Source organism: Drosophila sechellia, chromosome 4 (genome assembly GCF_004382195.2).
Source record: "Drosophila sechellia strain sech25 chromosome 4, ASM438219v1, whole genome shotgun sequence".
Taxonomy (NCBI): domain Eukaryota; kingdom Metazoa; phylum Arthropoda; class Insecta; order Diptera; family Drosophilidae; genus Drosophila; species Drosophila sechellia.
Window position 1 is genome coordinate 593,712 of NC_045953.1, and position 14,615 is coordinate 608,326.

The following is a 14,615-nucleotide window of genomic DNA, read 5'->3' on the forward strand; positions in this document are numbered from 1 at the left end:
TCTGAAGTTAAAAGGAAAGTTTTTTTGCCTCTTACAAGATAGTAAAGGTTCATAAGCATGACAGGTATGATGTTGAGAAAGTGGGAGATGGTGAAGGTCCTTTAGAAACATCCACTGTATCTAAGTTCAAGAAGGAGATCGGGCCAAATGTAGTAGTCGGAAACAAGCCAGAAAGGCAAATTGACCGAGAGACGCGGAGTGGTCGTCAGTCCTAATAGAGAGATCAATCGGATTGACGAGCAGCCCGTGCCGAGATCTCAAGCGTAACACATTGAACCACACATTTTTGTAAACTCCTTAAAGATTAAAAAATATAAAAATAAAAAAAAAAAATAAAATAATATAATTATAATAATACAACGTCGACGCAGGAGTTTTTGGTCATAAAACGGAACCCTGCGGCCACATATATTCTTGATCAAGATCAGTAGCAAGATCAGTAATCAGTAGTAATCGATCTGGCCCTGTCCATCTGAGACATATTAGCAGCGCAAGTTTGTTGGTCCAAAACTGACACGCCCACATTTTTGAAAAATTATTGGATATTTTTTCATCATTTTATTAGCCTTGTAAATTTATATAGATTTGCTAAAATAATTTTTACCACGCCCCCGTGGGTGTAATTAACTTAAACATTGGGTGAAAAAGTCAGTTTTTTATTTGCTCTAGTTGGTGGTTTGGTACGGCAGCTAAAATGGGTGAAAATGTTTTCTATTGCAACATGCATACATATGAGTTAGTTGGTGCCAATGGTGGTGCAACACCGGATGCTATTCTCAACATCAGCAGTCTGAAGGATTAAAAACGTATCCCCTAAAGGGAAGGGGAATGCACCGGGGCTCTGCGGTCCCACGGTAGCCCCGCTGAATAAGGCGGCCGAGCTGCACATCATTTTGCGCATTCTGTTTTTGGTTTTTAATGCGCTGGCTGGGTAACGAGTAATCGACTAACGGGATAGTCAAAGAAATCGATTTTAACGTGGTTTCGTTCGTGTTTTGACTGGGCCAGTCGCTGTTTCGGTCTGTAAATTCATCTAAACTCCCTGAAGCTGGAATCTTTTAACAGGTGGCTACATCTTTTAAATTCGTTCCGGGATCTTAATTGGGCAGCTGATAGCTTCTTGCAAATTCGCTGCTCCTACCGTCTTCTCCGCGCGCTCCTCTTTTGGCACAACCTCACACGTAATAATATTCAATAAAGTTTGCCTTTAATTTATTATTGCATTGCCTGATTTTTACATATATACTTAAATTAAAAATGTGCCTAGACATACCCACCTCACTAATGCGCTCTTTTCTACATTTTATTTTAACTAAATTGACTAGCATACACCAAGATGCATATTCTTATTCATAATACGTCCTAGAGATATTAACATAATGACTTTAATGACATTTGAGTATTTTTAAAATATTTGGTATCATTCTAAATAAATGGTGATTTATTGTGTTTTTTTATTGTTTATGGAAAATCTACATTCAAACTTAACTGGAAGAATTTTACAAAATTTTTTTATATACACTTTCTTACATTTATATTAAAAATTATTAGGTATTATTTGATATCCATATTGTTTTTAAGTATTAACATTTAAAATTAATTTTTTTAACCCGGATATTTCTTCAAAAAAGGTAAATACTAAGGTACAATATAGGCTTTTTTAATGCGGATGAGTGAATTATAATATTAAATAAACGTTTCTACATTATATTGGTATGAAATGATTAAATTAATTTTTTATCTTAAGAATTTGACTAGATACAGTTTTCTTTACATATTTTTTATTCAATATACATATCATCAATTTGATTCAAACTAATATCTACATACGTACACCTTTCCGCTTTACCAAGGACGTTTTATCTTTTTGCCTAAGGCCAATTGCATTCCGTTCCGATAAGGTAAATATATTATTTTTTAACATATAAATAGGTACGCCCAAGCACGACATAGTTACTTTCTCAAAGCTTAACTGACTGTCTCGATATATTGTACAAGGTGTACCGATATTGCAAGTGGAGAATATTATATCTGTGAATTGTAAATTCTTGAGACATTTCTTATTACACAAGGCTAGTGGGCAATAATGTCGTATAAAGGACCTTCTAAATTTTGCTGAAGAGAAAATTTACCTGCGTGCGTACGCGGCCTAACTGTTATATTTGACAAGCATTACCTTGATTTCATACACTATTCTAACTATAGTTAAGTTTGAAAATGAACAGGCAAGAGCTTTTTCCACTGCTACTTGCAGAGTTACGTGAAAAATTAACAGAAATTAACTAAGCAGAGATGGAGATGGGGATTAAAAAACAGACCGTTTGCTCACTATGACTTGATTTCTGATAATGAAGAAATCGAAGTGAATGATGATCAGGATGTAGATGAGTAATTTGTATCCGCAACATCTAATAATGTGCAGACAGGTCGAAGTGGTAGCAGGATGAAGGTGGGCACGATCGCCAGGTTAAAATTCTTAATTCGGAAAGGTCACGGTTTACATTGAAGGATGTTGAAGGAAGTGGTATGCGTTTTCGGGAACTTATTCACCAGACACTTGCGGTGGAATGGAGTCAACTGCAGGAGTCACATGTAAAAAAATTGTTTAGTGGAACGGCAAAGCTTTTTATTCGTAGTCAGCGTGATTGGAAAACTTTAAAAACCGCATTGCTTGACGGTTTTGGTGGTAGGGGTGTCATCGGTAGAGGTTCATCGTACACTTTTAAAACAATAATTTGTTTTGTTTTCTACGTCGTAGCAATTATTTGCAGATAGGGAAAAGAAATTTAATGGGGCCCGAATAATGTTTGACTGGAATCGGAGAATGTCAAATCGTAACTTTTGGAAGCCTGCCAATCCCAGTTCAAATTGATGATATAGATCTCAACCTAGAATTCCACTTCATAGCCGACGAAGACATGAATTTCGATGCGATTTTAAGTAGAACTCTTTTACTAATGGTAGACATGAAAATCACGAAGGGTGCTACTAAATTCAGACTAAAATCAGACAGGCAGGTAGTGACAGGGTTAAAGAAGCAGGTCTACGATAAAGAGCAGAACTGAGGTTCATCCATGGAGTTGCTGAACGAATTTAGAGCTTGTGCATGATATCTGTAGAGCGAACAGCAGGCAAGCTTGACGTAGAGTTGTTGCATTTGCCACATTCGAAGCGAAGTGTTGTAGAACGTTTGATAGAAAAGTACAAGCCGAAAAGAAACGTTTATTGTGCGATCGAGATGAAAAACCTCCCTACAGACGAAACACCAGTGTTTCAACATGCTCGACGTTTTGCTTACACTGAGCAGAAGGTAGTAGGCGAGCACGTTGAGGAGTGGCTTGACTAAAAGATTATTAAGCCCAGTTCATTTGTTACACAGAAATGACAATACGAGTTTCATAATGGTAGTTCTAAGAGAACTTTTTTAATCCGATGACACTATAGTCTATATGGAAGATATTATAATTCCAAGTAGAGACGTAGAAGAAGGTTTGAAAAAACTAAAAAAAGGGTGCTGGTGGTGGCTGAGCAGAGCGGGTTGCGAATTAACTGGGCCAAGTGTATGATCTTACAGAGGGTAGACTTTCTAGGGTACGTCATCGAAAACATGAGTCATGAACTGTAAGTTGTTGCAGTCATTGCAGCACTGACAAAATGGCGTGTAAATGTCCTGGGAATAATGTGTAAAATCGTCACAGACTGTAACGTGTTTGCAATGGCGGTGAAGAAGAAAAAAGTTCCGTTGCGAGTAGCTAGGTGGGCAATGTTTTTACAACTACGAACGACTACGAAATCGAATATCGATCAGGAACAAAGATGAGGCATGTAGACACTCTCAGTCGAGTGGAATGTTTTGTTTAGCCAGAAAGCGGAATGCATACGCTAAAAGAAGCTCAGCTGGCAGGTGATTGGATCAAGGCAATCAGAAGTTTAGTTGAAACAAAGGGATTACATAATAAATCAGATATTTTGCAAGGATCCAGGCAGAGAAATAATCGTCATTGCATACCAAATGGAGACTGAAATCATTCAGATTGCTCATAGGCAAGGCCATTTTTCGTCGAAGAAGGCACAAGATCTGGTGGAGAAATCTTATTTCATTCCAAAGCTGAAAGAGGTGTTGAAAATTATGGGAAGTTATGTTGAGTGCATTTTAGTAAACTCAAAAGCAGGAAACAGGAGGAATATCTCAATCCAATTGATACAGGAGACAAACCACTCGTCACTTATCGTATAGATCACGTAGAACCGATGGAGATCACCAAAAAGAAGTGTAATCACATACTAGTCATCGTAGATGCATTACCGAAATACGCTTGGTTGTATCCGACTCGGGTTGAGAAGGTACTTAATTGCCTAGAGAGAAATTATAATTGCCTAGGTAAATTTTTAGTAAGCCATTTAAGTTTGTTTAAGACCGTGGTTCATCTTTCACATCACATATGTCCAAGGAATATTACGATAAACAGCAGATTCGGCATGTATTGATCGCAACAGGTGTACATCTGGGTAACGGTCAGGTAGAAAGAATGCACAAAATCGTGGTGCAGATGTTGTCGAACCATGAGGCTAGAGAGCCATGGAAATTGCTACAAGCATATGGGTAAAGTTCAACAATGGATATCGAGCCCAGAAGCACAAGTGTCCTTTTCAAACTACTAATAGGTGTTGACATGCGAGTTGTTGACAGTTCAGAGCCTAAAAAACAGATGCAGCAGTCGTCTTTGATATAGGAGTTGGACAAAGATCGTTAACATATGCGTCAAGAGGCTAGGAATAATATAGAAGCGTAGCAGATAGAGAACAGGAGAGCTTTCAATCAGAAGAGAAAGGACGAAAAGTTCAGGGTCAACGATCTTGTTGCAATCAGACATACTCAGACGTATGGCGTTTGTCTGAAGTTAAAAGGAAAGTTTTTTTGCCTCTTACAAGATAGTAAAGGTTCATAAGCATGACAGGTATGATGTTGAGAAAGTGGGAGATGGTGAAGGTCCTTTAGAAACATCCACTGTATCTAAGTTCAAGAAGGAGATCGGGCCAAATGTAGTAGTCGGAAACAAGCCAGAAAGGCAAATTGACCGAGAGACGCGGAGTGGTCGTCAGTCCTAATAGAGAGATCAATCGGATTGACGAGCAGCCCGTGCCGAGATCTCAAGCGTAACACATTGAACCACACATTTTTGTAAACTCCTTAAAGATTAAAAAATATAAAAATAAAAAAAAAAATAAAATAATATAATTATAATAATACAACGTCGCCGCAGGAGTTTTTGGTCATAAAACGGAACCCTGCGGCCACATATATTCTTGATCAAGATCAGTAGCAAGATCAGTAATCAGTAGTAATCGATCTGGCCCTGTCCATCTGAGACATATTAGCAGCGCAAGTTTGTTGGTCCAAAACTGACACGCCCACATTTTTGAAAAATTATTGGATATTTTTTCATCATTTTATTAGCCTTGTAAATTTATATAGATTTGCTAAAATAATTTTTACCACGCCCCCGTGGGTGTAATTAACTTAAACATTGGGTGAAAAAGTCAGTTTTTTATTTGCTCTAGTTGGTGGTTTGGTACGGCAGCTAAAATGGGTGAAAATGTTTTCTATTGCAACATGCATACATATGAGTTAGTTGGTGCCAATGGTGGTGCAACACCGGATGCTATTCTCAACATCAGCAGTCTGAAGGATTAAAAACGTATCCCCTAAAGGGAAGGGGAATGCACCGGGGCTCTGCGGTCCCACGGTAGCCCCGCTGAATAAGGCGGCCGAGCTGCACATCATTTTGCGCATTCTGTTTTTGGTTTTTAATGCGCTGGCTGGGTAACGAGTAATCGACTAACGGGATAGTCAAAGAAATCGATTTTAACGTGGTTTCGTTCGTGTTTTGACTGGGCCAGTCGCTGTTTCGGTCTGTAAATTCATCTAAACTCCCTGAAGTTGGAATCTTTTAACAGGTGGCTACATCTTTTAAATTCGTTCCGGGATCTTAATTGGGCAGCTGATAGCTTCTTGCAAATTCGCTGCTCCTACCGTCTTCTCCGCGCGCTCCTCTTTTGGCACAACCTCACACGTAATAATATTCAATAAAGTTTGCCTTTAATTTATTATTGCATTGCCTGATTTTTACATATATACTTAAATTAAAAATGTGCCTAGACATACCCACCTCACTAATGCGCTCTTTTCTACATTTTATTTTAACTAAATTGACTAGCATACACCAAGATGCATATTCTTATTCATAATACGTCCTAGAGATATTAACATAATGACTTTAATGACATTTGAGTATTTTTAAAATATTTGGTATCATTCTAAATAAATGGTGATTTATTGTGTTTTTTTATTGTTTATGGAAAATCTACATTCAAACTTAACTGGAAGAATTTTACAAAATTTTTTTATATACACTTTCTTACATTTATATTAAAAATTATTAGGTATTATTTGATATCCATATTGTTTTTAAGTATTAACATTTAAAATTAATTTTTTTAACCCGGATATTTCTTCAAAAAAGGTAAATACTAAGGTACAATATAGGCTTTTTTAATGCGGATGAGTGAATTATAATATTAAATAAACGTTTCTACATTATATTGGTATGAAATGATTAAATTAATTTTTTATCTTAAGAATTTGACTAGATACAGTTTTCTTTACATATTTGTTATTCAATATACATATCATCAATTTGATTCAAACTAATATCTACATACGTACACCTTTCCGCTTTACCAAGGACGTTTTATCTTTTTGCCTAAGGCCAATTGCATTCCGTTCCGATAAGGTAAATATATTATTTTTTAACATATAAATAGGTACGCCCAAGCACGACATAGTTACTTTCTCAAAGCTTAACTGACTGTCTCGATATATTGTACAAGGTGTACCGATATTGCAAGTGGAGAATATTATATCTGTGAATTGTAAATTCTTGAGACATTTCTTATTACACAAGGCTAGTGGGCAATAATGTCGTATAAAGGACCTTCTAAATTTTGCTGAAGAGAAAATTTACCTGCGTGCGTACGCGGCCTAACCGCGTACTCAGTCAAACATTAAGAAAGATATAAATGTTTTAAGTAGGATAACGAATTTTTAAATAAATAAAAAAAAATAATTCTATAATAACAAGGAAGCTTAATTCAACAAATATATGTTTTGTACTTTTGCAGCTTTAACATGTCAAATTTAGTTTCTTTTCACAAATAAATTAAAAAAACCATAGTCAAATACCTCGATTACGGGTATTGACACTTCCTGCGGGGGAGTTGAGATAAGCAAGCAGCAAAGCGAATTAGTTCGTGCGCTTTACCGTGTGCCCACAATATTATTAGGATATCGGTAGGCAATATACGATTGAAAATTATAACGTAATTATAAAGGGTGACGGTGAGATTTTAATTGTGTTTATGGGCACAGCGTAGGTATCACTAGAGTCTGCTTGCCTAATCTCGCGAGGCTTTGATTTACATGCAGATGAAATAGCTAGACTACTAATAGTTCGGCATGAATCCTGATTAAGAATATATGGTTATACTATATTGCGTTATACTATATTGTTTTCACTGTGAAACATCTTCAGTTTGGTCTGCAATTTAACAATAAATCGTCTTACAAAGGAGCGGTTGGAAATTATTGACGGTCAGTTCAATCGATCACTTAAGCGGCAATTCGGTCTTTTGTGTCTAAATTTCGCACCAAATTTACACTGTTGGCCAGTTCGGTGACCATTTTATTTATTTATTCACGTTCGGAACCGGTTAGTTTGCCCCCTAGATGGTGCCATTTAATGTCTTTAGACTATTTTTTGTGGGGATGTGTTAAAGACCATGTCTGCCGAGACAAGCCCGCTTGAATTGATACATTGGAAATAGCATTGAAGCATTTATTTGTGAGATACCGGCCGAAATGCTGGAAAGAGTGTGCCAAAATTGGACTAAGCGAATTGACCATTTGAAGCGCCTTCATATTTCCATGAAATAATCTCCATCATTTAATTATATGGACCATACTATCGATTCTAAAAAAGATTTCATCAAATTTTATGTACTTTAAGCTTTCCTTGTTAAGATTACATCTTGAAAATTCATTAACAGATAAGCATTAAAACAGGGTCAAACATTTTACAATTAAAATCTCTGTTCATAATTTAGAATTGGGAGGAAAGATATTTGTTTGAAAGTATTTGATATATGTATTTACTGTTGTTGCTTTGAAAATATTTTGGTTCAAATAAACTTTAAGCCTATAATAGAAGAGCTTGCTAAACTTTCGGACAATTAAAGTATCAGTAAGCAATGAGATCGCTAGATATTATGTCTGTCCTTAGCAGACAATCATTACCTTCAGGTCATCCAAGCCATTTCGAATAGCTATATCATCAATGAATATATGGGCCTCCTTATCGAGTGCTTCTTGGCGAAAGCTTTGCTTTATTATAATCTTTTCATCTGAAAGACGTTCGCCTTGATGCAAATGGTCCGACGAAACATCACCCCGGTTTTTGTCATAGCTCCCGTTGCTAATACCTTCGTTATTCTTTCTGACAATGCAATCTATATTAACATCCATTTCTCTTCTCAGAGAAACCATGTGCGTACGAGACTGAATGCAGGTGCTGTTAAAGTAGAGAGTCGATGTCTTCGGAGCCAATACTTTGGGCTTGTTGATCGTTCGACGTCTGCTTTGGCTATGCTGTCACAACATGTCGGCGTTTGGATCATTGGTATCCCCATGTTCATCGGGGTCCACTAAATCAAAGTCATGACTTTCTAGTTCCAAGTCCATATCAGCCTCTTCATCAAAAGCTCCAAGAGGCGACATAGCAGTTGTGTGAAGATTTGAATAGGGATCTTGCGACATGCTATTATTAATAGCTTGATTTTGAGTGTGATTTTGAACTTGAATTTGAGACTGACTATGAGTATGGGCATTATCTTTCTCCTGCTCGTCTTGTTGTTGTTGTCGGTTATGTGTCATATGCATAGTGCTTTTGGAGTCATCATCTCGCCACTTATCCATCGACCTTCTTCGGGCGTTCATAAAAAAATTTCCCACTGTAGTAGGCTCGAGTCCTAGCTGTCTCGCGATGGTCACTTGCATCTCCTTCGAAGGTCTTTTAGTTTCCTGTAAAGTAATAATTAATTATCCACTTCCAAAACCATTTAGCCCCCCCCCCCCCCCCCCCCCCCCCTCCCCTCGTCAACACGATGACAGAGATATAAGAAATAATTACATTTTCTAAAATAGCTAATGTTTATACTTACTTTGAAAATAGCTTGTAATGTTCGTCGCTGGAGATCGGTGAAGACCAATCGCGGCTTTTTAGGCTGGGGCATTTGTTCGATCTGGGGCTCTTCCTTTCGACGACAGCTAACCACGCCAACCAAAACGCTTGTAACAGGTGTGGATAAAGGCGAAGAGTCCGACTCGTTGGTCAGAACTGACGAAAGCCCAAAACGCAGTTGAACAAAAATGAATTCAATACAAAAAGTAGTTTTTATTACAATATATTATAACAAGAAAGGATGCTAACATGGGAAATCCAGAGCTAATATACCCTTGCAATAATTATATTAGATTAAAATTAAAAAAGCCTTTTGTACACCGAATGGGAACAATTTATGATAAAAAAACAATAAAACTATTGTTTCTGTTCTAATATTTGCAATAAATGTTTCGAAGTTTCCTATGGCAGATTCTTTTTCGCATATCGATGGAAATTGGCACGAAATATAATAAAATGACAACAAATTTTCAAAAGAAAAATTGGCAAAATAAATATTAATGAACGAATTTCAAACAGTTTTTCAAGAGAGATGAATAACGGGTATCTAATAGTCGTGTTGTGATAGTTCTGTCTTTAGACACAAATATTGAAAATAATTTCAAGGGAACGCATCACCTTTATATGTATATATTTGTGTACTATATGTAATTTACCTTAAAATATCAAAAATGGTTTACTAATTTTCTACATTTAAGGTAAGAATAGATAAGGTACAACTTTTTAACGAGACATAAAATAGTGAAAATCTTGAAAGCCATTTTACATTTCACTAAATATATAAAATAAATAACAATGGGTATTTTTTGTATATTTAATGCTTTAATGCTTTTTGTTTTGATGAGACTTGCTCTTCACTACATGTACTTATTAAATTCCTAAACAATATTCGATGAAAGTATTGGTGAAAAATTAATTAGCCTGAAACTCAATATTTACTTACCATTTGGGGTCATCGTAGTGCCGCCATGTGTGTCCAAATCCGTCGGCATTGTGCCGGTGGAGCCACTTGGACATGTTGCTGACCCAAGGGACATTCCAGAGCTTAAAGGAGCTCGCTGAGGAATTTGGGCAGCGGCCATTCGCAGAGCAGACATGCGCTGAAACTCGGGCTCCTGGAGCCATTTGTACATCCTGCGAAACGTCTCTCGGCCGGATTTTAGCTTTGACCACGGCTTTGGGTTTCGCAGCAAATCGGACAAGGTGCCTTGCGATCGGCAGAGTACCCGTTGTGCGAATATAGCCTGCGGAATGCTATATCGCTTGAGTTCGGCTGAGATGCGCTGTGCCAGATCCTTAGTATTGATCTCCTCCATGTCGGTGGAATTTGCATTGCGGCTGGAACCTCCACCTCCAGAGGACACAGTCACCTTTGGTGATTCGCACGATGAAACCTTGGCCTGCTGGCTGCTTGATTGAAACCCGTTTCCGAGAGCTGATTGAGACTGCTGGTGAATGACACACACCGAGTGCGGGGTGCCATGGATGCCCGGACTGCACTGATCTGCTATCACGGAACTGGGTTCTTCGCTTTTATCGAGGAAGTACTGTTCTCTGTGTCCTGGTGATGATCGCTCGTTTTGTTTAATACCGCTCACAGAGTCGTCTCTTATCGGAGGCGGTGTAGGAGTAAGAGACACAACCACGGGCATATCGGCGGTCAAACTGACAATGCCAGAATTGCTGTGTTTCCAATCATCCGCCTTCCAATCCGCGGGGCAGATCGGAGCGTTTGGAGCAAGATGTCGGCCCAAAGAACCACGAGCAGGTGGCACATTGAGTCGAGTCCTTCGCTCTGAGGAAATGTGAAACCTCGCTTCCAGCTCAGCCGGCACGGACATATGGAACCGCACTTCCCTCTCAGAGTGCATCTGGAGCCAATTCCTTCGAATAAATTAAATATTATTTTTAATAGTATGGTTCCAAATGCATTGCATAAAGTCGAGCATTACAGATACTGACAATATTAAGTAATATTTAATAAATACACAACGAAAAATATTTAAACAAACTTTGAATTTACACCACCCTTTTATTGGTTTGAGTTAAAAAACTCAATTATTTCGAAGAATTACCCGCTACTCGTAAGGTTTCCGACCCTATAAAGTATCAAACAAAAACACCTTCTGCCGAGTTAATAAACAAGAGTGAATGCTATAGTTGATATCCCCGACTATCAGATACCCGTTACTCAGCTAGTGGCTTCTGGGATATCGATAAATATTGAGCATTTTTAAATCGATAGAAATTTACGAACTTAATAAAAATATGAAAAGATATCACGTTTTAAAAAAAGTGTGGGCGTGGCACACATTTTTATAGTTCCAGAGATCTCGACAGTATGTAACAGGCAGAAGTAAGCGTTTCCGACCACATGAAATACATATACACATCATTCTGTCCGTATGAACGCCTCAACAAGATAAAATACGACCAGAGTAGCTAAAAAAAATACTTACGTTCCGCCATTGACGTCTGGTCCGTTATCTCCTTCGGAGATGTGATCTGAGTATATGAATTTTTCTCTGTTAACATCTTCATCTCCGCTATCCCCTCCGGAGATATGGTCAGAGAAAGAGAACTTCTCACCGTTTACATCATTATCTACACTATCACCTCCGGAGATGTGGCCAGTATAGGAAAACTTCCCTCCATTGACATCAGCAGGCCTGTGTGTGTGTTCGTGTGTTCCAGACTCCTTTTTATTGTCGTTGTGACTTAGCTGCAAGTGCGATGAATTTATAACGCGTCCCGAAACGGAGCCATTTAGATCGCACGAGACCAAATAGTTATTAGGCGGAGGGGAAATCATCGAAGATAGCTTTTCGTATGAAGAAAATGGTGACTGGACGCCGCTTAAAACACCTAGACCCAAATGGCCACTTCCTATGGGCATGGAAAGGCCAGAAAAAGAACTACAATCGTTGTTTGAGCACACAGAGGATGTAGCATTGCCACTAGTTATTGAAACAGTCCCTGTTGCCTCGCCGGATTGGTTGATGACTTCACCAACGACTCCTCCACCTGCACCATCTCCATTGACATCCGTGTCGCCACTGTCTCCTCCTGAAATGTGTCCAGAGTACGCGAACTTCTCGGACATCGTTGATATAGGCGGAAGTGGTTGTATGGGGGTGAGTGTAGCATACGATGTTTGACTAAACCCAGGCGAAGATAGGCGATCATTCACCGAGGTCAGAGCCTGATACGAGCTGTGACTAAGCAGCTGTTCACGACTCCGCGAGTCGCGTTCATCATCGTCTTCATTTTCTAAATCTCCTTCTGCATCCCCATTATCATTTTCCTCGCAGTCCTCCTTGTCGCTGTCCTGTGAATGGACGATAACCGATAGAACCTCCCCATGCCCACTGTCCAGTCCCATTTCCGAATGTGTTGACCTCTGGTGCAAGCCATGGAGGATCTGTGTATGAGGTTGGTGATGCGAATGGTGGCTTGTTAGGCCGAATTGTTCCTCCGGTTCCAAAAGATGCTGGTGGCTCAGCGTAACTCCTTCGTCGTCGCAGCCAACGCCATCAGAGGAAATTTCATCCATATTATCCACGTGCACGTCAAGGCCTGAATTTACGCTCGAAACGTCCACAAGCATTCGAATGCGCCTGTGGCTTTGATCCTGGCTCTTTGATTGCACAATAAGTAGCTTTTGCTCCTGCTTTATCGCCGTTTCTTGGGAGTGATCCGTCTGGGAGACGTCTGCGTCTACAGTCAGACCATCCAAATTTATGTCTGGTGATACAAAGTCCACTGGACTGGTATTGACATCACGCTCATGCTGCATATGCTGCCTATCTTGTTCAAGTAACCCGAAAGGCAATGACAATGTTCTTTGCTGTAACTGCTGAGGCACATATGATGAATGCCTATTACCTTGTCCCAGTGCGTCTATAACCATGACAATGGAATCGGATCCCGATGCCGATCCCGACCCAGATGCAGAACAGGGCCGGTGTTTCCCCCCTCCACTCAAAGAGTTTGTTCTGGGACAGGGTATCATGTCTTGCATAGACATTGTCAGATCCTGTCCAGAATTAGGCTGCTGACTGGACTGCGAAGGGCGCTCCGAATGATGACCCACAGTGATGAACTCCGATGCATCTTCAACTAACTCCTGGCTAAATGTTTGGTGGTCAATTATCTCATTTAAGGAATCCATTCCATACAAGATGACGCTTGAGTTACGGTACCATTCAAGTGCTTTTAAATTGGAAAAAAAATGAAAGTCAATAGATTCATATTAAGCGTTTGAAAAGTTGTGTCTTTTTTATATAACTTTCACTAGATCTTAATATCCTATAGTTAATAGATTAGTTAGTTAATAGTTAATAGTTTCATAGAGAAACAATTAAAACACATATTTCTTAACATTTCCATTAAAGTTCTTGCCTTTAAAGTTCTTGCCTTCGTGGTATATTTGTTATTTATTAGTTGTACAAAATATTTTTTGTCGTTGCCATCGTCGAACGACCTTAAGGGTTGCTTTGTAAACACACAAACATAGGTACACGTAAGTATTTGGTCGTACTTACTTACACATACGGATAAGGCAATGTGTAGGGGGTGGCTTGCACTTTCTAATATATTTCCCTTTTTTACGTAGGGACAAATTGGATTAAATGTTGTTTTCTATAATTACGCTGATAAAACCGGTTGTTGGCAGAGTTTACCTTACCTAAAAGCTAGTCCACTTTTAAGGTAGATCTTTAGAAAGGCGGATACGTCTTCCTTTGCACATTCCGAACCAAATTTATGCATTAGGTATTACACAAATCACAATTAAGATTTTTGAAGAAAATTTCATTCGGTTTCTTGACTGGAACGTTCCAATAGCCGAGATCTAATTCAAATCAGACGAAGGCGATTCATGTATTTAGAATCCGTCTAAGAAGGCTTTGATTTTTTAAAAATAAGGCAGCTTTTAACTGGATCAAACTGAGGAAAACCTAGAGGCTCCGGCACAGCGCCTCGTCTGTTTTCACAACTGAAACCTTCGGCCAGAAAATTCTCTACGCATGCACGGTTATACACTCATGTACACACATGTGGGTGGTTTTTCCGAAAGTTTGTTATGTGACCGCCGCGTTCCATGAAGACTTATCCTCACGCGAATTATACTCAATTCGAACTGAACGAAACCAAACCAAACACAACGGAACTGAAATAAAATTAACGGCCACAACGCACCACCATCGAGCTAAGGGTTGCCACATGCAGACAGTGCACCACAAACCATAAACCCCACCCCGAAAGCCTGAACATGCGCAGTGCGAGAAAGTGAACTGGGATCTACTGAATTGTTTACTG

At 38.9% G+C, this 14,615-nt stretch overlaps 1 protein-coding gene across 3 annotated transcripts; it reads right to left on the reverse strand.

The window, feature by feature from the left end:
• Positions 1–1,185: 1,185 nt before the first annotated feature.
• On the reverse strand, positions 1,186–14,371 carry LOC6619469 (homeobox protein onecut). 3 transcript variants are annotated; one of them, XR_004362278.1, is made up of 6 exons: positions 13,984–14,354; positions 11,756–13,508; positions 10,240–11,180; positions 9,277–9,452; positions 7,026–9,136; positions 1,186–2,132 (listed from the first exon to the last, which is right to left on the reverse strand). XR_004362278.1 is itself a non-coding variant. In XM_032723840.1 (5 exons), exons 2-5 carry the CDS (start codon positions 13,465–13,467, stop codon positions 8,708–8,710), a joined length of 3,258 nt encoding a protein of 1,085 aa, XP_032579731.1. In that variant the 5' UTR covers positions 13,468–13,508; positions 14,352–14,371; the 3' UTR covers positions 5,437–8,707. The 3 variants fall into 3 exon arrangements, 2 of the variants coding, with proteins under 2 accessions (XP_032579731.1, XP_002043684.1); XM_032723840.1 differs by lacking the exon at positions 1,186–2,132 and having other exon boundaries at positions 5,437–9,136; positions 14,352–14,371; XM_002043648.2 differs by lacking the exon at positions 1,186–2,132 and having other exon boundaries at positions 5,437–9,136.
• Between the last annotated feature and the right edge of the window lie 244 nt (positions 14,372–14,615).